The sequence below is a fragment of the Panulirus ornatus genome, chromosome 53 (genome assembly GCF_036320965.1).
Source record: "Panulirus ornatus isolate Po-2019 chromosome 53, ASM3632096v1, whole genome shotgun sequence".
NCBI lineage: Eukaryota > Metazoa > Arthropoda > Malacostraca > Decapoda > Palinuridae > Panulirus > Panulirus ornatus.
In genome coordinates this window covers 16,335,167-16,360,166 of record NC_092276.1, presented here as the reverse complement: position 1 = coordinate 16,360,166, position 25,000 = coordinate 16,335,167, and the positions used below count along the sequence as shown (strand labels likewise).

The 25,000-nt window shown below is 48.0% G+C and overlaps 1 protein-coding gene and 1 long non-coding RNA gene across 5 annotated transcripts in view; both read right to left on the bottom strand.

Annotated features, from left to right (window-relative positions):
* The window catches only part of LOC139765268 (protogenin A-like), a 110,444-nt gene extending 98,914 nt beyond the window's left edge, over positions 1 to 11,530 (bottom strand). For 3 of the 4 annotated variants that reach the window (XR_011716628.1, XM_071692622.1, XM_071692624.1), the window contains exon 1: positions 10,779 to 11,385. Coding sequence is in view for 3 of the 4 variants with exons in the window: in XM_071692622.1 (XP_071548723.1) it covers positions 10,779 to 10,872 (94 nt within the window). In the remaining variant the exon portion in view is untranslated. Of the gene's footprint in view, positions 1 to 10,778 lie in introns of all 4 variants that reach the window. The other variant, XM_071692625.1, reaches the window with a different exon arrangement.
* A 321-nt stretch (positions 11,531 to 11,851) lies between these two features.
* LOC139765269 (uncharacterized) overlaps positions 11,852 to 25,000 on the bottom strand; it is a 30,039-nt gene continuing 16,890 nt past the window's right edge. The window contains exons 2-3 of the long non-coding RNA XR_011716629.1: positions 14,018 to 14,317; positions 11,852 to 11,983 (exon numbers count right to left, since the gene is read on the bottom strand). This is a non-coding gene — a long non-coding RNA (uncharacterized lncRNA). The remainder of the gene's footprint in view (positions 11,984 to 14,017; positions 14,318 to 25,000) is intronic.

Sequence of the window (25,000 nt, the reverse complement as noted above, 5' to 3'; positions counted from 1 at the left end):
TAGGTCTACATCTACCTGTGTACGACGGTACGATCCTTGAGTACGACGGTACGATCCTTGAGTACGACGGTACGATCCTTGAGTACGATGGTACGATCCTTGAGTACGATGGTACGATCCTTGAGTACGACGGTACGATCCTTGAGTACGACGGTACGATCCTTGAGTACGATGGTACGATCCTTGAGTACGATGGTACGATCCTTGAGTACGACGGTACGATCCTTGAGTACGACGGTACGATCCTTGAGTACGACGGTACGATCCTCGAGTAGGACGGTACGATCCTTGAGTACGATGGTACGATCCTTGAGTACGACGGTACGATCCTTGAGTACGATGGTACGGTCCTTGAGTACGACGGTACGATCCTTGAGTACGATGGTACGATCCTTGAGTACGACGGTACGATCCTTGAGTACGACGGTACGATCCTTGAGTACGACGGTACGATCCTCGAGTAGGACGGTACGATCCTTGAGTACGATGGTACGATCCTTGAGTACGACGGTACGATCCTTGAGTACGATGGTACGGTCCTTGAGTACGACGGTACGATCCTTGAGTACGACGGTACGATCCTTGAGTATGACGGTACGATCCTTGAGTATGACGGTACGATCCTCGAGTAGGACGGTACGATTCTTGAGTACGACGGTACGATCCTTGAGTATGACGGTACGATCCTTGAGTACGACGGTACGATCCTTGAGTACGACGGTACGATCCTTGAGTACGACGGTACGATCCTTGAGTGATGACCTGATTTTTGACCCCCTTCCCTAATGGTCAAGTTGATGACCTGTCAGTCCCCCCTCCTCACTCCCTAAGGGGTCGTACCATCGCGTTCAAAGGGTCGTACCATCGCGTTCAGGGGGTCGTACCATCGCGTTCAATGGGTTGCACCATCGCGTTCAAGGGGTCGCACCATCGCGTTCAAGGGGTCGTACCATCGCGTTCAAGGGGTCGTACCATCGCATTCAAAGGGTCGTACCATCGAGTTTAAGGATTCGTACCATCGCGTTCAAGGGGTCGTACCATCGCGTTCAAGGGGTCGTACCATCGCGTTCAAAGGGGTCGTACCACCGCGTTCAAAGGGGTCGTACCATCGTGCTTAAAAACATAACGTAGCGTCGTAATCTCTGGTCGTCGTACCGTTGTGCTTAACAAGCTCAAACACTCGTTGTTACGTCAAACACACACACACACACACACACACACACACACACACACACACACAAACATTTACCAAGATACGAAGGTCATATTTCATTTACGAACTTAAAAACATGAATTTTTTTCTTATCAATATAAAAAAAAAGGGTAAATCAAAGCTTAGACCAAAAGCTTATTAGCTGCTGCTCAAAGGGGGAAAAAAAGCAGTGGGGGAAAAAAAGCAGTGGGGGAAAAAATAAATATAAAATCTGGGGTTTTTAGGGTAGACTGAAATGATCAAATAATCAGTTATTTCCTAAATTACATTTGACGTTTACATTGGAGTAAGATAAGCCACCTTCCTTTGTAGATTAATATGCGTTTTTCTTTTTTTTTTTTTTACTCTTATCTAGTAGATGACCACTGATACGAGGTCAAAGAAAACGTCAGTGGGATATGAACCGGATGCGTGGAAATGACCTCAGTTGACCCAGCTTGACCTCATCGCACATACTACCCCATCTTCCTCTGAGCTATACTACCCCATCTTCCTCTGAGCTATATTACCCCATCTTCCTCTGAGCTATACTACCCCATCTTCCTCTCAGCTATACTAACCCATCTTCCTCTGAGCTATACTACCCCATCTTCCTCTGAGCTATACTACCCCATCTTCCTCTGAGCTATATTACCCCATCTTCCTCTGAGCTATATTACCCCATCTTCCTCTGAGCTATACTACCCCATCTTCCTCTGAGCTATATTACCCCATCTTCCTCTGAGCTATACTACCCCATCTTCCTCTGAGCTATAGTATCCCATCTTCCTCTGAGCTATACTACCCATCTTCCTCTGAGCTATACTACCCCATCTTCCTCTGAGCTATACTACCCCATCTTCCTCTGAGCTATATTACATCTTCCTCTGAGCTATACTACCCCATCTTCCTCTCAGCTATACTAACCCATCTTCCTCTCAGCTATACTAACCCATCTTCCTCTCAGCTATACTAACCCATCTTCCTCTCAGCTATACTACCCCATCTTCCTCTGAGCTATACTACCCTATCTTCCTCTGAGCTATACTACCCCATCTTCCTCTGAGCTATACTACCCCATCTTGCTCTGAGCTATACTACCCCATCTTCCTCTGAGCTATATTACATCTTGCTCTGAGCTATACTACCCCATCTTCCTCTCAGCTATACTAACCCATCTTCCTCTCAGCTATACTAACCCATCTTCCTCTCAGCTATACTACCCCATCTTCCTCTCAGCTATACTACCCCATCTTCCTCTGAGCTATATTACCCCATCTTCCTCTGAGCTATATTACCCCATCTTCCTCTGAGCTATACTACCCCATCTTCCTCTGAGCTATACTACCCCATCTTCCTCTCAGCTATACTACCCCATCTCCCTCTGAGCTATACTACCCCATCTTCCTCTGAGCTATATTACCCCATCTTCCTCTGAGCTATACTACCCCATCTTCCTCTGAGTTATAGTATCCCATCTTCCTCTGAGCTATACTACCCCATCTTCCTCTGAGCTATACTACCCCATCTTCCTCTGAGCTATACTACCCCATCTTCCTCTGAGCTATACTACCCCCATCTTCCTCTGAGCTATACTACCCCATCTTCCTCTCAGCTATACTAACCCATCTTTCTTTCAGCTATACTACCCCATCTTCCTCTGAGATATACTACCCCATCTTCCTCTGAGCTATACTACCCCATCTTCCTCTGAGCTATACTACCCCATCTTCCTCTGAGCTATACTACCCCATCTTCCTCTGAGCTATACTACCCCATCTTCCTCTGAGCTATACTACCCCATCTTCCTCTGAGCTATACTACCCCATCTTCCTCTGAGCTATACTACCCCATCTTCCTCTCAGCTATACTACCCCATCTTCCTCTGTGCTATACTACCCCATCTTCCTCTGAGCCATACTACCCCATCTTCCTCTGAGCTATACTACCCCATCTTCCTCTGAGCTATACTACCCCATCTTCCTCTGAGCTATACTACCCCATCTTCCTCTGAGCTATACTACCCCATCTTCCTCTGAGCCATACTACCCCATCTTCCTCTCAGCTATACTACCCCATCTTCCTCTGTGCTATACTACCCCATCTTCCTCTGAGCCATACTACCCCATCTTCCTCTGAGCTATACTACCCCATCTTCCTCTGAGCTATACTACCCCATCTTCCTCTGAGCTATACTACCCCATCTTCCTCTGAGCTATACTACCCCATCTTCCTCTGAGCCATACTACCCCATCTTCCTCTCAGCTATACTACCCCATCTTCCTCTGTGCTATACTACCCCATCTTCCTCTGAGCCATACTACCCCATCTTCCTCTGAGCTATACTACCCCATCTTCCACCATAGTCCACCACTCCATTATGACCCATCGAGCAAGTGAACGAAACTTAAAGAGAAACTCGACCTTGAGCGATACATTATGAGACGATGCTCAGAGCGTTCCCTTGAGCAAGTCATTTGAAATACATCACGACTCAGGCAACCCTACCCACCCCCAGGGAGGACAACACACAGCCCTGGGGGTCACCTCCACACGCCCCGCCACAGGTCACAGGTCAAAGGTCACGTGGATCCTGGTAAAGGTGAGGGACGTAGGGAGGTAAAGTGGATCCTGAGTCGCCTCTGCCCGTTTTCTGTAGTCTCTCCCCCCCCCCCATCCTAACGTTTTCTTTAGGTTGTTATCAATGGCACATATATACATATGTGTATTTTGTTGTACTTATATTTTGTATACATATGTATATTTTACACACATGTATAATTTGTATACATTAGTATATTTTGTACACAAGTATATTTTGTATACATATGTATATTTTGTATAAATATGGATATTTTGTATACATATGTACATTTTGTATACATATGTATATTTTGTATACATATGTACATTTTGTATACATGTGTATATTTTGTATACATATGTATATTTTGCATACATATGTATATTTTGTATACATACGTTTTGTATACATATGCATATTTTGTACACAAATGTATATTCTATATACATATGTATATTCTATATACATATGTATATTTTGTATACATATGTATATTTTGTATACATGTGTATATTTTGAATGCATATGTATATTTGGTATTCATATGTATATTCTGTATACATATGTATATTTTGTATTCATATGTATATTTTGTATACATATGCATATTTTGTATACATATGTATATAAAGACCAGAGAACTACACATAAGACACGTTATATACATGTACTGCACGACTGAACCCTGCCATGACCCAGCGACGGTGACCCTGTGGTCCTGACCTGACCTGACCTGACCTGGGTCCGCTCAGAAGCCCCGCCCCCGCAGGGAGGGAGGGGGGCAGGAGGCCACTGGAATCCCAACAACAACAACAACAACAACAACAACAACAACAACTTTCCTGACATAGTTGGAGGTCGAGCGTCACGCTCGTACCACCACCACCACAGCCACTGTGGCAACTACCACACCACAGCCACCACCACCACAGCCACTGTGGCAACTACCACACCACAGCCACCACCACCACAGCCACTGTGGCAACTACCACACCACAGCCACCACCACCACAGCCACTGTGGCAACTACCACACCACAGCCACCACCACCACAGCCACTGTGGCAACTACCACACCACAGCCACCACCACCACAGCCACTGTGGCAACTACCACACCACAGCCCCCACCACCACAGCCACTGTGGCAACTACCACCACCACAGCCACCACCACAGCCACTGTGACAACTACCACACCACAGCCACCACCACCACAGCCACTGTGGCAACTACCACACCACAGCCACCACCACCACAGCCACTGTGGCAACTACCACACCACAGCCGCCACCACCACAGCCACTGTGGCAACTACCACACCACAGCCACCACCACCACAGCCACTGTGGCAACTACCACACCACAGCCACCACCACCACAGCCACTGTGGCAACTACCACCACCACAGCCACCACCACAGCCACTGTGACAACTACCACACCACAGCCACTGTGGCAACTACCACACCACAGCCACCACCACCACAGCCACTGTGGCAACTACCACACCACAGCCACCACCACCACAGCCACTGTGGCAACTACCACACCACAGCCACCACCACCACAGCCACTGTGGCAACTACCACACCACAGCCCCCACCACCACAGCCACTGTGGCAACTACCACCACCACAACTGCCACCACCACAGCCACTGTGACAACTACCACACCACAGCCACCACCACCACAGCCACTGTGGCAACTACCACACCACAGCCCCCACCACCACAGCCACTGTGGCAACTACCACACCACAGCCGCCACCACCACAGCCACTGTGGCAACTACCACACCACAGCCGCCACCACCACAGCCACTGTGGCAACTACCACACCACAGCCACCACCACCACAGCCACTGTGGCAACTACCACACCACAGCCGCCACCACCACAGCCACTGTGGCAACTACCACACCACAGCCGCCACCACCACAGCCACTGTGGCAACTACCACACCACAGCCGCCACCACCACAGCCACTGTGGCAACTACCACACCACAGCCGCCACCACCACAGCCACTGTGGCAACTACCACACCACAGCCGCCACCACCACAGCCACTGTGGCAACTACCACACCACAGCCACCACCACCACAGCCACTGTGGCAACTACCACACCACAGCCGCCACCACCACAGCCACTGTGGCAACTACCACACCACAGCCACCACCACCACAGCCACTGTGACAACTACCACACACTGAATCTACCAGTATAGTTCTATGGCGCCTCTAGAAAGTTTCTAAGATGTTCCTAGGGCGATTAAAGTGCGTTCTTGAGCAGTTCTAAGTGGTTTTAAGTTCTAGAATGTTGCTATACTCATTCTAGAACAGCTTAATAGCAACTTTATGCTGGGTCTAGAATTATCCTACAGTGGTTCTGGAGTGCTTTTCAAGTGGTTCTAGGGCTGTTCTCAAGTGGTTCTAGTGCTGTTCTAGAGTGGTTCTAGTGCTGTTCTCAAGTGGATCTAGTGCTATTCTCGAGTGTATCTAGTGCTGTTCTCATATGTTTCTAGTGCTGTTCTCAAGTGGTTCTAGTGCTGTTCTCAAGTGGTTCTAGGGCTGTTCTCAAGTGGTTCTAGTGCTGTTCTAGAGTGGTTCTAGTGCTGTTCTCAAGTGGTTCTAGTGCTATTCTCGAGTGTATCTAGTGCTGTTCTCATATGTTTCTAGTGCTGTTCTCAAGTGGTTCTAGTGCTGTTCTCAAGTGGTTCTAGTACTGTTCTCAAGTGGTTCTAGTGCTGTTCTCAAGTGGTTCTAGTGCTGTTCTCAATTGGTTCTAGTACTGTTCTCAAGTGGTTCTAGTGCTGTTCTCGAGTGTATCTAGTGCTGTTCTCAAGTGGTTCTAGGGCTGTTCTCAAATGGTTCTAGTGCTGTTCTAGAGTGGTTCTAGTGCTGTTCTCAAGTGGTTCTAGTGCTGTTCTCATATGTTCTAGTGCTGTTCTCATATGTTTCTAGTGCTGTTCTCAAGTGGTTCTAGTGCTGTTCTCAAGTGGTTCTAGTACTGTTCTCAAGTGGTTCTAGTGCTGTTCTCAAGTGATTCTAGTGCTGTTCTCAAGTGGTTCTAGTACTGTTCTCAAGTGGTTCTAGTGCTGTTCTCAAGTGGTTCTAGTACTGTTCTCAAGTGGTTCTAGTGCTGTTCTCAAGTGGTTCTACGGCTGTTCTCAAGTGGTTCTAGGGCTGTTCTCAAGTGGTTCTAGTGCTGTTCTCAAGTGGTTCTAGTACTGTTCTCAAGTGGTTCTAGTACTGTTCTCAAGTGGTTCTAGGGCTGTTATCAAGTGGTTCTAGTGCTGTTCTCAAGTGGTTCTAGTGCTGTTCTCAAGTGGTTCTAGTGCTGTTCTCAAGTGGTTCTAGTGCTGTTCTCAAGTGGTTTCTAGAGCTGTTCTCAAGTGTTCTAGTACTGTTCTCAAGTGTTTCTAGTGCTGTTCTCAAGTGGTTCTAGTGCTTTCTCAAGTCGGTTCTAGTACTGTTCTCAAGTGGTTCTAGTCCTGTTTCTCAAGTGGTTCTAGAGCTGTTCTCAAGTGGTTCTAGTGCTGTTTCTCAAGTGGTTTCTAGTTCCTGTTCTCAAGTGGTTTCTAGAGCTGTTCTCAAGTGTGGTTCTAGTGCTGTTCTCAAGTGGTCTAGTACTGTTCTCAAGTGGTTCTAGTGCTGTTCTCAAGTGTTCTAGTGCTGTTCTCATATGTTCTAGTGCTGTTTCAGTGGTTCTAGTGCTGTCTCAATGGTTCTAGTACTGTCTCAGTGTTTTAGTACCTGTTCTCAAGTGGTTCTAGTACTGTTCTCAAGTGGTTCTAGTGCTGTTCTCAAGTGGTTCTAGTGCTGTTCTCATATGTTTCTAGTGCTGTTCTCAAGTGGTTCTAGTGCTGTTCTCAAGTGGTTCTAGTGCTGTTCTCAAGTGGTTCTAGTACTGTTCTCTAGTGGTTCTAGTGCTGTTCCTATGTGGTTCTAGTGGTGTTCTCAAGTGGTTCTAGTACTGTTCTCAAGTGGTTCTAGTGCTGTTCTCAAGTGGTTCTAGTGCTGTTCTCAAGTGGTTCTAGTGCTGTTCTCAAGTGGTTCTAGTGCTGTTCTCATATGTTTCTAGTGCTGTTCTCAAGTGGTTCTAGTGCTGTTCTAAAGTGGTTCTAGTGCTGTTCTCACGTAGTTCTAGTGCTGTTCTCATATGGTTCTAGTGCTGTTCTCAAGTGGTTCTAGTGCTGTTCTCATATGTTTCTAGTGCTGTTCTCAAGTGGTTCTAGTGCTGTTCTCAAGTGGTTCTAGTGCTGTTCTCAAGTGGTTCTAGTACTGTTCTCTAGTGGTTCTAGTGCTGTTCCTATGTGGTTCTAGTGGTGTTCTCAAGTGGTTCTAGTACTGTTCTCAAGTGGTTCTAGTGCTGTTCTCAAGTGGTTCTAGTGCTGTTCTCATATGTTTCTAGTGCTGTTCTCAAGTGGTTCTAGTGCTGTTCTCATATGTTTCTAGTGCTGTTCTCAAATGGTTCTAGTGCTGTTCTAAAGTGGTTCTAGTGCTGTTCTCACGTAGTTCTAGTGCTGTTCTCATATGGTTCTAGTGCTGTTCTCAAGTGGTTCTAGTGCTGTTCTCATATGTTTCTAGTGCTGTTCTCAAGTGGTTCTAGTGGTGTTCTCAAATGGTTCTAGTGCTGTTCTCATATGTTTCTAGTGCTGTTCTCAAGTGGTTCTAGTGGTGTTCTCAAATGGTTCTAGTGCTGTTCTCACATGGTTCTAGGGCTGTTCTCAAGTGGTACTAATGTTGTTTTCATATGGTTCTAGTGCTGTTCTCATATGGTTCTAGTACTGTTCGCAAGTGGTTCTAGAGTGGCTCGGGCTCATAATCATGAACTTGGCCAAACTGTGTGATATAATTACCCCCCCCCCCCCTCCTCTCATGGCCCGGGGTAATTATAATAATTATGCAGACAACACAAATGATCATAGCTGGCCAGGCCAGAAAACTCACCCCCCCCACACCCCCCCTCCCCACACACCCCCACCTCATATATACACGACAGCAAACCACTGCATATTTGGGTACGTCATTACCACACTCAGGCCAAGTGAACAAGCCCTTCTGAACAGCTACATGACCTCGGTAATGAGGGTAATTAGTGGGGGATGGGGGAGGAGGAGTGCTGCTGCTTCCCCCATACCATAAGTGGTACATTCAGGAGAGATGATGTGTGTGTGTGTATGTATGTATGTGTGGGGTTACCACATGTGGGATTATGTCATGTGGGATTATGTCATGTGGGATTATGTCATTTGGGATTAAATCATGTGGATTATATTATTCGATTATGTCATGCGGGATTATGTCATGTGGGATTATATTATTTGGATTATATCATGTGGGATTATATCATGTGGGATTAAATCATATGCGATTATATGATGTGGGATTGTCATGTGGGATTATGTCATGTGCGATTATGTCGTCCGATTGCCATGTGGGATTATATCATGTGGGATTATGTCATGTGGGATTACATCATGTGGGATTATGTCATGTGGGATTATGTCATGTGGGATTAAATCATGTGGGGTTATATCATGTGGGATTATGTCATGTGGGATTAAATTATGTGGGGTTATGTCATGTGGGATTATGTCATGTGGGATTAAATCATGTGGGGTTATGTCATGTGGGATTATATCATGTGGGATTATGTCATGTGGGATTATGTCATGTGGGATTATGTCATGTGGGATTAAATCATGTGGGGTTATGTCATGTGGGATTATATCATGTGGGATTATGTCATGTGGGATTAAATCATGTGGGGTTATGTCGTGTGGGATTATGTCATGTAGGATTAAATCATGTGGGGTTATGTCATGTGGGATTATATCATGTGGGGTTATGTCATGTGGGATTATATCATGTGGGATTATGTCATGTGGGATTAAATCATGTGGGGTTATGTCATGTGGGATTATATCATGTGGGATTATGTCATGTGGGATTAAATCATGTGGGGTTATGTCATGTGGGATTATGTCATGTGGGACTATATCATGTGGGATTAAATCATGGGGGGTTATGTCATGTGGGATTATGTCATGTGGGATTAAATCATGTGGGATTATGTCATGTGGGATTAAATCATGTGGGGTTATGTCATGTGGGATTATATCATGTGGGATTATATCATGTGGGATTAAATCATGTGGGGTTATGTCATGTGGGATTATGTCATGTGGGATTATATCATGCGGGATTAAATCGTGGGATTATATCATGTGGGGTTATGTCATGTGGGATTATATCATGTGGGATTATGTCATGTGGGATTATGTCATGTGGGATTAAATCATGTGGGGTTATGTCATGTGGGATTAAATCATGTGGGGTTATGTCATGTGGGATTATATCATGTGGATTATGTCATGTGGGATTAAATCATGTGGGGTTATGTCATGTGGGATTATGTCATGTGGGATTATATCATGTGGGATTAAATCATGTGGGGTTATGTCATGTGGGATTATGTCATGTGGGATTAAATCATGTGGGATTATGTCATGTGGGATTAAATCGTGTGGGGTTATGTCATGTGGGATCATATCATGTGGGATTATGTCATGTGGGATTAAATCATGTGGGATTATATCATGTGGGATTATGTCATGTGGGATTAAATCATGTGGGATTAAATCATGTGGGGTTATGTCATGTGGGATTATGTCATGTGGGATTAAATCATGTGGGATTATGTCATGTGGGATTATATCATGTGGGATTATATCATGTGGAGGGGAGGGGTCTCTTCCAGAAACCCCCCCCCCCCCACCGCCCCTCAACCCCAGGGAGGACAAGAAGAAGGAGGAGGAAGAGAAAGAGGATGGAGGATGGAGGAGGATGAAGGAGGAGGAGGAGGAGGAGAGAGGGGATGGGGGGAAAGAGGAGGAGGAGGAGGAGGAGGAGGAAGGAGGAGGAGACAATACTGCTGGAGGAAGAAGAGGGTCTACATGGTTACTGAGATACTCATGAATAGTCACTCATCTTACTCACCTGGGCCGGGGCTGGCCTCCACCTGGCCTCCTGCAGCGTCCAAGATGAGGAAGATGAGGAGGAGGAGGAGGAGGCTGTCCTCTCCTAGCCTCATGGTGCCTTCTTCCTCACAGTCTCTCACACCACGATCGCCATCGGTCCATGAGTCGACCACTCACTCATGAATGGGTTTCATCTCCAGTTCTCACGAGTGTATATCAAGTGGATTCCAGTTCACAGTTTGTATGATCTTATCATCAGTGGGAACACTTGCCAGATAAGGTCTTGTATGTTCTTATCATCAGTGGGAACACTTGCCAGATAAGGTCGTGTATGTTCTTATCATCAGTGGGATCACTTCCCAGATAAGGTCTTGTATGTTCTTATCATCAGTGGGAACACTTGCCAGATAAGGTCGTGTATGTTCTTATCATCAGTGGGAGTAATACACACACTGGTGTATTCCCGTGTTACGTAACTGTGGTTCTTGTTTTCATTACACGACAAATGGTATGTGAAATGTTTGTTGTCTATCACACTAGTTCTTCCATCACACTAGTTCTCCATCACAGTGGTTGTCCATCACACTAGTTTACTATCACACTGGTTGTCCAACACACTAGTTTTCCATCACACTAGTTTTCCATCACACTAGTTTTCCATCACATTGGTTGTCCATCACGCTGGTTGTCCACCACATTAGATTTCCATCACATTGGTTGTCCACCACGCTAGTTTTCCATCACACTAGTTTTCCATCACATTGGTTATCCATCACACTGGTTGTCCATCACATTAGTTTTCCATTACACTGGTTGTCCATCACACTAGTTTTCCATCACACTGGTTGTCCATCACATTAGTTTTCCATTACACTGGTTGTCCATCACACTAGTTTTCCATCACACTGATTGTCCATCAAACTAGTTTTCCATCACACTGGTTGTCCATCACATTGGTTATCCATCACACTGGTTGTCCATCACATTGGTTATCCATCACACTGGTTGTCCACCACATTAGTTTTCCATCACACTGATTGTCCATCAAACTAGTTTTCCATCACACTGTTTGTCCATCACACTAGTTTTCCATCACACTGGTTGCCCATCACACTAGTTTTCCATCACACTAGTTTTCCATCACACTAGTTTTCCATCATACTGGTTGCCCATCACACTGGTTGTCCATCACACTAGCTCTCCATCACGTAAGGCTTCAACGCGCTGTGTGGAAGTCGAGAACATTATCTCGGAAAGCAAAAATGGGTATGTTTGAAGGAATAGTGGTTCCAACAATGTTGTATGGTTGCGAGGCGTGGGCTATGGATAGAGTTGTGCGCAGGAGGGTGGATGTGCTGGAAATGAGATGTTTGAGGACAATGTGTGGTGTGAGGTGGTTTGATCGAGTAAGTAACGTAAGGGTAAGAGAGATGTGTGGTAATAAAAAGAGTGTGGTTCAGAGAGCAGAAGAGGGTGTTTTGAAATGGTTTGGGCACATGGAGAGAATGAGTGAGGAAAGATTGACCAAGAGGATATATGTGTCAGAGGTGGAGGGAACGAGGAGACGTGGGAGACCAAATTGGAGGTGGAAAGATGGAGTGAAAAAGATTTTGAGCGATCGGGGCCTGAACATGCAGGAGGGTGAAAGGCGTGCAAGAAATAGAGTAAATTGGAACGATGTGGTATACCGGGGTCGACGTGTTGTCAATGGATTGAACAAGGGCATGTGAAGCGTCTGGGGTAAACCATGGAAAGTTTTGTGGGGCCTGGATGTGGAAAGGGAGCTGTGGTTTCGGTGCATTGTACATGAAGGCTAGAGACTGAGTGTGAACGAATGTGGCCTTAGTTGTCTTTTCCTAGCGCTACCTCGCGCACATGCGGGGGGAGGGGGTTGTCATTTCATGTGTGGCGGGGTGGCGACGGGAATGAATAAAGGCAGCAAGTATGAATTATGTACATGTGTATATATGCATATGTCTGTGTATGTATATACATGTACACGTTGAGATGTATGGGTATGTATTTGTGCGAGTGTGGACGTGTATGTATATACATGTGTATGTGGGTGGGTTGGGCCATTCTTTTGTCTGTTTCCTTGCGCTACCTCGCAAACGCGGGAGACAGCGAAAAAACAAAATAATATATATATATATATATATATATATATATATATATATATATATATATATATATATATATATATATATATATATATATATCAAGATATGTGGGGACTGCAAGTCATGGTGACTTAGCAGATTTGCTACACACACACACACACACACACACACACACACACAGCGTCAGACAGTGCTCCACGCTTACTGGGACACAGAACCTATCAATTTGAGTGTCATTTTCAACCTTAATGTTTCCCTAATGCATGTAGAGGGCAGACAATACCATCCTAAATTGTAGAAATGTCTTCTTCTATCTTGCCATCTCCTGATGCCAGGCATACATTCCAATCCACCTCAACCATTCTAAATGATACTATATACTATATATCATATACTAATATATCATATGCTATATACTGTATACTATATACTAATACACTATATGCTATATGCCAATATACTATATACTGTATACTATATACTATAATACTATATACTATAGAGTGATATACTATATATTATATACTGTATACTATAATACTATATACATTATACTATATAGTATATCACAATATATCATATACTCTATACCATATACATTATACTATACGTCATACCACATACTATATACTGTATACTATAATGCTATATACATTATACTATAATGCTATATACATTATACTATATAGCATATCATAATATACTATATACTCTATACCATATACATTTCCATTCCACTGTAGACTCATTCGTTATACGTTATCGTTATACAGCAACGCCTGCTTGTCCAGGAAAGAGGCTACAGTATACATCATACAAGTCTAACGTATTGTATTTTGTTGTATGATTGTATTATTGTATATTGCCAATGACCGAAGCTAAAAAGGGTTTGTTTTCTGTGTTTATGAGTGTGTGTGTGTGTGTGTGTGTGTGTGTGTGTGTGTGTGTGTGTGTGTGTGTGTGTAGGATGATTGCTGTCACATATGTACAAGTCACATATCATTATATACATCGAAAATTTGCATACAAGTCTACACACAAGTGTAAATTTCACAGTCATATACATAGTGCGTAAGTTATGTACTCTCTTACGCTGTAAATAATTTACTGGTTCTGTGCATTCTGAACAGTTGTTTACCTCTTTTTCATCTATCGTAATGGACTGGTATTATCTATCGTAACCCTGATGTCACATCTAGCATAGTCCACGGTCTATTACCGAGCTCCATGACGTCACAATAGATGCTTCTCTCTAATTGGCTGCTTCAAGGTTCATGACGTCAGTGGAGGGGCTTCTCTTTGATTGGCTGCTCCAGTGTTCAGAACGTCATAGGGGGAGATATACTGCTCTCTGATTGGTTTATTCCATCACGAACTCACTGTTACGTCATTCGTTCTATTTCCTCCCCGACCTCGCGTGTTGGGTGTTGCTTATAGCCTGAAAGGACATATAAAAGCATATATCATATCATATATCATACTCTACTATATTGCATCACAAGAAGACAATCTGTATATATCATTAGCACAGGTGATAGTGATGATAACACCTAACACCACAGGTGATAGTGATGATAACACCTAACACCACAGGTGATAGTGATGATAACACCTAACACCACAGGTGATAGTGATGATAACACCTAACACCACAGGTGATAGTGATGATAACAACTAACACCACAGGTTATAGTGATGATAACACCTAACACCACAGGTGATAGTGATGATAACAACTAACACCACAGGTTATAGTGATGATAACACCTAACACCACAGGTGATAGTGATGATAACAACTAACACCACAGGTGATAGTGATGATAACACCTAACACCACAGGTGATAGTGATGATAACACCTAACACCACAGGTGATAGTGATGATAACAACTAACACCATAGGTGATAGTGATGATAACACCTAATACTATGGCAACCATGGCAAGAAGCAGTACTGGCAACACATAATGATGGTGTAAGCTATAAGATAACAGGTGTTTTAAGGTTCAAAGTCTAAGTAAGAGATGTTTTAAGGTTCAAAATCTAAGTAAGAGATGTTTTAAGGTTCAAAATCTAAGTAAGAGATGTTTTAAGGTTCAAAGTCTAAGTAAGAGATGTTTTAAGGTTCAAAGTCTAAGTAAGAGATGTTTTAAGGTTCAAAGTCTAAGTAAGAGATGTTTTAAGGTTCAAAGTCTAAGTAAGAGATGTTTTAAGGTTCAAAGTCTAAGTAAGAGATGTTTTAAGGTTCAAAGTCTAAGTAAGAGATGCTTTGAGGTTCAAAGTCTAAGTAAGAGATGCTTTGAGGTTCAGAGTCTAAGTAAGAGATGCTTTGAGGTTCAAAGTCTAAGTAAGAGATGCTTTGAGGTTCAAAGTCTAAGTAAGAGATGCTTTGAGGTTCAAAGTCTAAGTAAGAGATGCTTTGAGGTTCAAAGTCTAAGTAAGAGATGCTTTGAGGTTCAGAGTCTAAGTAAGAGATGCTTTGAGGTTCAAAGTCTAAGTAAGAGATGCTTTGAGGTTCAGAGTCTAAGTAAGAGATGCTTTGAGGTTCAAAGTCTAAGTAAGAGATGCTTTGAGGTTCAAAGTCTAAGTAAGAGATGCTTTGAGGTTCAAAGTCTAAGTAAGAGATGCTTTGAGGTTCAAAGTCTAAGTAAGAGATGCTTTGAGGTTCAAAGTCTAAGTAAGAGATGCTTTGAGGTTTAAAGTCTAAGTAAGAGATGTTTTGAGGTTCAAAGTCTAAGTAAGAGATGCTTTGAGGTTCAAAGTCTAAGTAAGAGATGTTTTGAGGTTCAAAGTCTAAGTAAGAGATGCTTTGAGGTTCAAAGTCTAAGTAAGAGATGTTTTGAGGTTCAAAGTCTAAGTCAGAGATGCTTTGAGGTTCAAAGTCTAAGTAAGAGATGCTTTGAGGTTCAAAGTCTAAGTAAGAGTTGCTTTGAGGTTCAAAGTCTAAGTAAGAGATGCTTTGAGGTTCAAAGTCTAAGTAAGAGTTACTTTGAGGTTCAAAGTCTAAGTAAGAGATGCTTTGAGGTTCAAAGTCTAAGTAAGAGTTGCTTTGAGGTTCAAAGTCTAAGTAAGAGTTGCTTTGAGGTTCAAAGTCTAAGTAAGAGTTGCTTTGAGGTTCAAAGTCTAAGTAAGAGATGCTTTGAGGTTCAAAGTCTAAGTAAGAGTTGCTTTCAGGTTCAAAGTCTAAGTAAGAGATGCTTTGAGGTTCAAAGTCTAAGTAAGAGATGCTTTGAGGTTCAAAGTCTAAGTAAGAGATGCTTTGAGGTTCAAAGTCTAAGTAAGAGATGCTTTGAGGTTCAAAGGCTAAGTAAGAGATGCTTTGAGGTTCAAAGTCTAAGTAAGAGATGCTTTGAGGTTTAAAGTCTAAGTAAGAGATGCTTTGAGGTTCAAAGTCTAAGTAAGAGATGCTTTGAGGTTCAAAGTCTAAGTAAGAGATGCTTTGAGGTTCAAAGTCTAAGTAAGAGATGCTTTGAGGTTCAAAGTGTTCAGTTCTTAATATTCATAATCGAATCAACGAACGCGTTAAGGTTCAAAATACAATTGATTCGTGCAAGGTTTTCGTAGTTCACTGCAGCTCCTGCATGTGGACTGGTTTTCTGCTGTCTTCACTCTTGGACAACAGACAAACAAACAAACAAACAAACAACGACTGTATTTGCTTTGTGGTTGTTGTATTTGTTCCAGAGCTGTTTCACTGTTCTTGTTTTTGTTCATGTTCATGTTCAGTGAGAACAAGGTAAGGGAGGACTCCTGTCAGCAGATACGTTCGTAGATCAAGTACTTAAAACTGGGATTATCACCCATATGGTCTTGTTCTACAGAGGAGAACAGACCACAGTTCTCTGTGCTCCAGCCAGACGTGTGGAGAACAGACCACAGACCACAGTACGACCCTTGAGCACGACGGTACGACCCTTGAGCACGACGTACGACCCTTGAGCACGACGGTACGCCCCTTGAGCACGACGGTACGACCCTTGAATACGACGGTACGACCCTTGAGCACGACGGTGCGACCCTTGAATACGACGGTACGACCCTTGAGCACGACGGTACGACCCTTGATCACGACGGTACGACCCTTGAGCACGACGGTGCGACCTTTGAATACGACGGTACGACCCTTGAGCATGACGGTACAACCCTTGAATACGACGGTACGACCCTCAAGCACGACGGTACGACCCTTGAGCACGACGGCACGACCCTTGAACACGATGGTACGCCCCTTGAGCACGACGGTACGACCCTTGAGCACGACGGTACGACCCTTGAGCACGACGGTACGACCCTTGAGCATGACGGCACGACCCTTGAGCACGACGGTACGACCCTTGAGCACGACGGTACAACCCTTGAGCACGACGGTACGACCCTTGAGCACGACGGTACGCCCCTTGAGCACGACGGTACGCCCCTTGAGCACGACGGTATGACCCTTGAGCACGACACTACGACCCTTGAGCACGACTTTACGCCCCTTGAGCACGACTTTACACCCCTTGAGCACGACGGTACGACCCTTGAGCACGACGGTATGACCCTTGAGCACGACGGTATGACCCTTGAGCACGACGGTACGACCCTTGAGCACGACGGTACGACCCTTGAGCACGACGGTACGACACTTGAGCACGACGGTACGACCCTTGGTCACGACGGTACGACCCTTGAGCACGACGGTACGACCCTTGAGCACGACGGTACGACCCTTGTACGGAGGTCTTGAGAGAGATGGTTAGGTTCAACACGGAGTGTTGGAGGACCTCCTCCCTCACTCTCCACCACTCTCACCACCACACTGACGGCGTGTTGGAGCACCTCCTCCCTCACCTCTCCACCACTCTCACCACCACACTGATGGAGTGTTGGAGCACCTCCTCCCTCACTCTCTACCGCTCTCACCACCACACTGACGGCGTGTTGGAGCACCTCCTCCCTCACTCTCCACCACTCTCACCACCACACCGACGGCGTGTTGGAGCACCTCCTCCCTCACTCTCCACCACTCTCACCACCACACTGACGGCGTGTTGGAGCACCTCCTCCCTCACCTCTCCACCACTCTCACCACCACACTGATGGAGTGTTGGAGCACCTCCTCCCTCACTCTCTACCGCTCTCACCACCACACTGACGGCGCGTTGGAGCACCTCCTCCCTCACTCTCCACCACTCTCACCACCACACAGACGGCGTGTTGGAGCACCTCCTCCCTCACTCTCCACCACTCTCTCCACCACACAGACGGCGTGTTGGAGCACCTCCTCCCTCACTCTCCACCACTCTCACCACCACACTGACGGCGTGTTGGAGCACCTCCTCCCTCACTCTCCACCACTCTCACCACCACACTGACGGCGTGTTGGAGCACCTCCTCCCTCACTCTCCACCACTCTCACCACCACACTAACGGAGTGTTGGATCACCTCCTCCCTCACCTCTCCACCACTCTCACCACCACACTGACGGCGTGTTGGAGCACCTCCTCCCTCACCTCTCCACCACTCTCACCACCACACTAACGGAGTGTTGGATCACCTCCTCCCTCACTCTCCACCACTCTCACCACCACACTGATGGAGTGTTGGAGCACCTCCTCCCTCACTCTCTACCGCTCTCACCACCACACTGACGGCGCGTTGGAGCACCTCCTCCCTCACTCTCCACCACTCTCACCACCACACAGACGGCGTGTTGGAGCACCTCCTCCCTCACTCTCCACCACTCTCTCCACCACACAGACGGCGTGTTGGAGCACCTCCTCCCTCACTCTCCACCACTCTCACCACCACACTGACGGCGTGTTGGAGCACCTCCTCCCTCACTCTCCACCACTCTCACCACCACACTGACGGCGTGTTGGAGCACCTCCTCCCTCACCTCTCCACCACTCTCACCACCACACTAACGGAGTGTTGGATCACCTCCTCCCTCACTCTCCACCACTCTCACCACCACACTGACGGCGTGTTGGAGCACCTCCTCCTTCACCTCTCCACCACTCTCACCACCACACTGATGGAGTGTTGGAGCACCTCCTCCCTCACTCTCTACCGCTCTCACCACCACACAGACGGCGCGTTGGAGCACCTCCTCCCTCACTCTCCACCACTCTCACCACCACACAGACGGCGTGTTGGAGCACCTCCTCCCTCACTCTCCACCACTCTCACCACCACACAGACGGCGTGTTGGAGCACCTCCTCCCTCACTCTCCACCACTCTCACCACCACCACCGTCAACATGCCAGACTCGCCAATGAAACGCGTATTGATCATGTCGTGTCAAGGGTCTTTCCACCAGACAGGTCATTTCACCGAGCACAGGTTAACCAGGCAATGACAGGTCAACCATCGTTAAGGCAACGGAGCTTTTGACCTCCTTAGCAGCGAGGGTAGGAGCCTCTAAGGGGTCTCTGACCTCACAGTGTCTTGACCTGGAATGACCTCGTTGGAGCTACGGTGACCCCTCACGATACAGGTCTACGACAGGTCTTGTCTCGCCAGTGTGTGTGTGTGTGGGGGGGGGGGGGGGGGGGGGGGGGGGGGGTTGGCCAGGAGCCGACCACAGACTGAGGGGAAAAAATCAAGTCGGAAATTTTTTTCCCCTCACTCACTCACAATTTCCGAGGAGGGGAAATGAAGCTGACGTCATCGTCGGTTGGAAAATGGGGTAAACTTCGAGACATGGGTTCGATTCCCTCCCCTTTGGTCGAAGGTTGATCGTAAACCAAGGAAGACTTGGGTATACTCAATGAACACCTGAGGGAGGTAGGGTATACCAAAGAGGTATACCAAAGACGTGGGTATGCCGGAGGTAAGGTATACTCGTTAGCCTGTATACCCGAGACGTGGGTATACTCCTTGCCCTGTATACTCGAGACGTGGGTATACTCGTTAGCCTGTATACCCGAGACGTGGGTATACTCGTTAGCCTGTATACCCGAGACGTGGGTATACTCGTTACCCTGTATACCCGAGACGTGGGTATACTCGTTGGCCTGTATACCCGAGACGTGGGTATACTAGTTAGCCTGTATACCCGAGGCGTGGGTATACTAGTTAGCCTGTATACCCGAGGCGTGGGTATACTCGTTAGCCTGTATACCCGAGACGTGGGTATACTCGTTAGCTTGTATACCCGAGACGTGGGTATACTCGTTAACCTGTGTACCCGAGACGTGGGTATACTCGTTAACCTGTATACCCGAGACATGGGTATACTCGTTAACCTGTATACCCGAGACGTGGGTATACTCTTTAACCTGTATACCCTAGACGTGGGTATACTCGTTAGCCTGTATACCCTAGACGTGGGTATACTCGTAAGGTCCATGAGCGAGAGGCGGGTATACCAGATGGAGAGTATATCGTATACTAAAGGTAGGTATACCTGCCTTGCAGGTTTACACAAGAATGTGGCACTACCAGTAGATGCTCCGTGATGCTCCGTGATGCTCCATGATGCACCGTGATGCTCCATGATGCACCGTGATGCTCCGTGATGCACCGTGATGCTCCATGATGCACCGTGATGCTCCGTGATGCACCGTGATGCTCCGTGATGCTCCGTGATGCTCCGTGATGCTCCGTGATGCACCGTGATGCTCCGTGATGCTCCGTGATGCACCGTGATGCTCCGTGATGCACCGTGATGCTCCGTGATGCACCGTGATGCTCCGTGATGCACCGTGAGGCTCCGTGATGCACCGTGATGCTCCGTGATGCTCCATGATGCACCGTGATGCACCGTGATGCACCGTGATGCTCCGTGATGCACCGTGATGCTCCGTGATGCTCCGTGATGCACCGTGATGCTCCGTGATGCACCGTGATGCTCCGTGATGCACCGTGATGCTCCGTGATGCTCCGTGATGCACCGTGATGCTCCGTGATGCACCGTGATGCACCGTGATGCTCCGTGATGCTCCGTGAGTGCACCATAGCTCCGTGATGATGCACCGTGATGCTCGTGATGCACCGTGATGCTCCATGATGCACCGTGATGCCCGTGATGCTCCATGATGCACCGTCACCGTGATGCTCCGTGATGCACCTATGCTCGTGATGCCCGTGATGCTCCGTGATGCTACCATGATGCACCGTGATGCACCGTGATGCTCCGTGATGCACCGTGATGCTCCATGATGCTCCATGATGCACCGTGATGCTCCGTGATGCTCCGTGATGCTCCGTGATGCACCGTGATGCTCCGTGATGCACAGTGATGCACCGTGAGGCTCCGTGATGCACCGTGATGCTCCGTGATGCTCCGTGATGCACCGTGATGCTCCGTGATGCTCCATGATGCACCGTGATGCTCCGTGATGCTCCGTGATGCTCCGTGATGCACCGTGATGCACCGTGATGCTCCGTGATGCTCCGTGATGCACCGTGATGCTCCGTGATGCACCGTGATGCTCCGTGATGCACCATGATGCACCGTGATGCACCGTGATGCACCGTGATGCACCGTGATGCACCGTGATGCACCGTGATGCTCCATGATGCACCGTGATGCACCGTGAATGACACCGTGATGCTCCGTGATGCACCGTGATGCACCCGTGATGCACCCGTGATGCTCCATGATGCACCGTGATGCACCGTGATGCACCGTGATGCTCCATGAGTCCCCGTGATGCACCGTGATGCACCGTGATGCACCGTGATGCACCGTGATGCTCCGTGATGCACCGTGATGCACCGTGATGCACCGTGATGCACCGTGATGCACCGTGATGCACCGTGATGCTCCGTGATGCTCCATGATGCACCGTGATGCACCGTGATGCACCGTGATGCACCGAGATGCACCGTGATGCTCCGTGATGCACCGTGATGCTCCGTGATGCTCCGTGATGCACAGTGATGCACCGTGATGCTCCGTGATGCACCGTGATGCTCCGTGATGCTCCATGATGCACCGTGATGCACCGTGATGCTCCGTGATGCACCGTGATGCACCGTGATGCTCCGTGATGCACCGTGATGCTCCGTGATGCACCGTGATGCACCGTGATGCACCGTGATGCACCGTGATGCTCCGTGATGCTCCGTGATGCACCGTGATGCTCCGTGATGCACCGTGATGCTCCGTGATGCTCCGTGATGCTCCGTGATGCACCGTGATGCTCCGTGATGCACCGTGATGCTCCGTGATGCACCGTGATGCTCCGTGATGCTCCGTGATGCACCGTGATGCACCGTGATGCCCGGATGCACCGTGATGCACCGTGATGCACCGTGATGCTCCGTGATGCACCGTGATGCTCCGTGATGCACCGTGATGCCGTGAGCACCGTGATGCTCCGTGATGCACCGTGATGCACCGTGATGCTCCGTGATGCACCGTGATGCTCCGTGATGCTCCGTGATGCTCCGTGATGCACCGTGATGCACCGTGATGCACCGTGATGCACCGTGATGCTCCGTGATGCACCGTGATGCACCGTGATGCTCCGTGATGCACCGTGATGCTCCGTGATGCTCCGTGATGCTCCGTGATGCACCGTGATGCTCCGTGATGCTCCGTGATGCACCGTGATGCACCGTGATTGCTCCAGTGAATGCACCCGTGATGCTCCGTGATGCCACCGTGATGCTCCGTGATGCACCGTGATGCACCGTGATGCTCCGTGATGCACCGTGATGCTCCGTGATGCTCCGTGATGCTCCGTGATGCTCCGTGATGCACCGTGATGCACCGTGATGCTCCGTGATGCACCGTGATGCACCGTGATGCTCCGTGATGCTCCGTGATGCTCCGTGATGCGACGTGATGCACCGTGATGCTCCGTGATGCACCGTGATGCTCCGTGATGCACCGTGATGCTCCGTGATGCTCCATGATGCACCGTGATGCACCGTGATGCACCGTGATGCTCCGTGATGCTCCGTGATGCTCCGTGATGCACCGTGATGCACCGTGATGCTCCGTGATGCACCGTGATGCTCCGTGATGCACCGTGATGCTCCGTGATGCTCCGTGATGCACCGTGATGCACCGTGATGCACCAGTGATGCACCGTGATGCTCCATGATGCACCGTGATGCACCGTGATGCACCATGATGCCCCGTGATGCACCGTGATGCACCGTGATGCACCGTGATGCACCGTGATGCACCGTGATGCACCGTGATGCACCGTGATGCACCGTGATGCACCGTGATGCTCCGTGATGCACCGTGATGCACCGTGATGCTCCGTGATGCTCCATGATGCACCGTGATGCACCGTGATGCACCGTGATGCACCGTGATGCACCGTGAGGCTCCGTGATGCACCGTGATGCTCCGTGATGCTCCGTGATGCACAGTGATGCACCGTGAGGCTCCGTGATGCACCGTGATGCTCCGTGATGCTCCATGATGCACCGTGATGCTCCGTGATGCTCCGTGATGCTCCATGATGCACCGTGATGCTCCGTGATGCACCGTGATGCTCCGTGATGCTCCGTAATGCTCCGTGATGCACCGTGATGCACCGTGATGCACCGTGATGCTCCGTGATGCTCCATGATGCACCGTGATGCTCCGTGATGCTCCGTGATGCTCCGTGATGCACCGTGATGCACCGTGATGCTCCGTGATGCTCCGTGATGCACCATGATGCACCGTGATGCACCGTGATGCTCCGGGATGCACCGTGATGCACCGGGATGCACCGTGATGCTCCGTGATGCTCCGTGATGCTCCGTGATGCACCGTGATGCACCGTGATGCTCCGGGATGCACCGTGATGCACCGTGATGCTCCGTGATGCTCCGTGATGCTCCGTGATGCACCATGATGCTCCGTGATGCACCGTGATGCACCGTGATGCACCGTGGTGCTCCGTGATGCACCGTGATGCACCGTGATGCTCCGTGATGCACCTTGATGCTCCGTGATGCACCGTGATGCACCATGATGCACCGTGATGCACCTTGATGCTCCGGGATGCACCGTGATGCTCCGGGATGCACCGTGATGCACCGTGATGCACTGTGATGCACCGTGATGCTCCGTGATGCTCCGTGATGCACCGTGATGCACCGTGATGCTCCGTGATGCTCCGTGATGTACCGTGATGCTCCGTAATGCTCCATGATGCACAGTGATGCTCCGTGATGCACCGTGATGCACCGTGATGCTCCGTGATGCTCCGTGATGCACCGTGATGCTCCGGGATGCTCCGTGATGCACAGTGATAGTCCATGATCTTGTTCTCTTCCAGCGTCTGTGTCTCATTCTGTTGATCTCGTTCTTTTCCAGTGTGGGTTGTCCTTCTGTTTACCACTGTGGCAAGTCTGTGTCTCATTCCTTGGGTTGTCCTTCTGTTTACCACTGTGGCAAGTCTGTGTCTCATTCTGCTGTTATTCTCCTCGTTCTTTTCCAGTGTAAGGTGTTCATCTGTTTGCCACTGTGGCAAGTCTGTGTCTCATTCTGGTGTTCTTCTCGTTCTTTTCCAGTGTGGGTTGTTCATCTGTTTACCACTGTGGCAAGTCTGTGTCTCATTCTGCTGTTATTCTCCTCGTTCTTTTCCAGTGTGGGTTGTTCATCTGTTTACCACTGTGGCAAGTCTGTGTCTCATTCTGCTGTTATTCTCCTCGTTCTTTTCCAGTGTGGGTTGTTCATCTGTTTACCACTGTGGCAAGTCTGTGTCTCATTCTGCTGTTCTTCTCCTCGTTCTTTTCCAGTGTAAGTTGTTCATCTGTTTGCCACTGTGGCAAGTCTGTGTCTCATTCTGCTGTTCTTCTCCTCGTTCTTTTCCAGTGTAAGTTGTTCATCTGTTTACCACTGTGGCAAGTCTGTGTCTCATTCTGCTGTTCTTCTCCTCGTTCTTTTCCAGTGTAAGTTGTTCATCTGTTTGCCACTGTGGCAAGTCTGTGTCTCATTCTGCTGTTCTTCTCCTCGTTCTTTTCCAGTGTGGGTTGTTCATCTGTTTACCACTGTGGCAAGTCTGTGTCTCATTCTGCTGTTATTCTCCTCGTTCTTTTCCAGTGTGGGTTGTTCATCTGTTTACCACTGTGGCAAGTCTGTGTCTCATTCTGCTGTTCTTCTCCTCGTGTTCTCTTCATCGTCAGAACACACAGAAGTGTTCTTGTGGCTGAGAGGAACTGGGTGTTGTGTTCG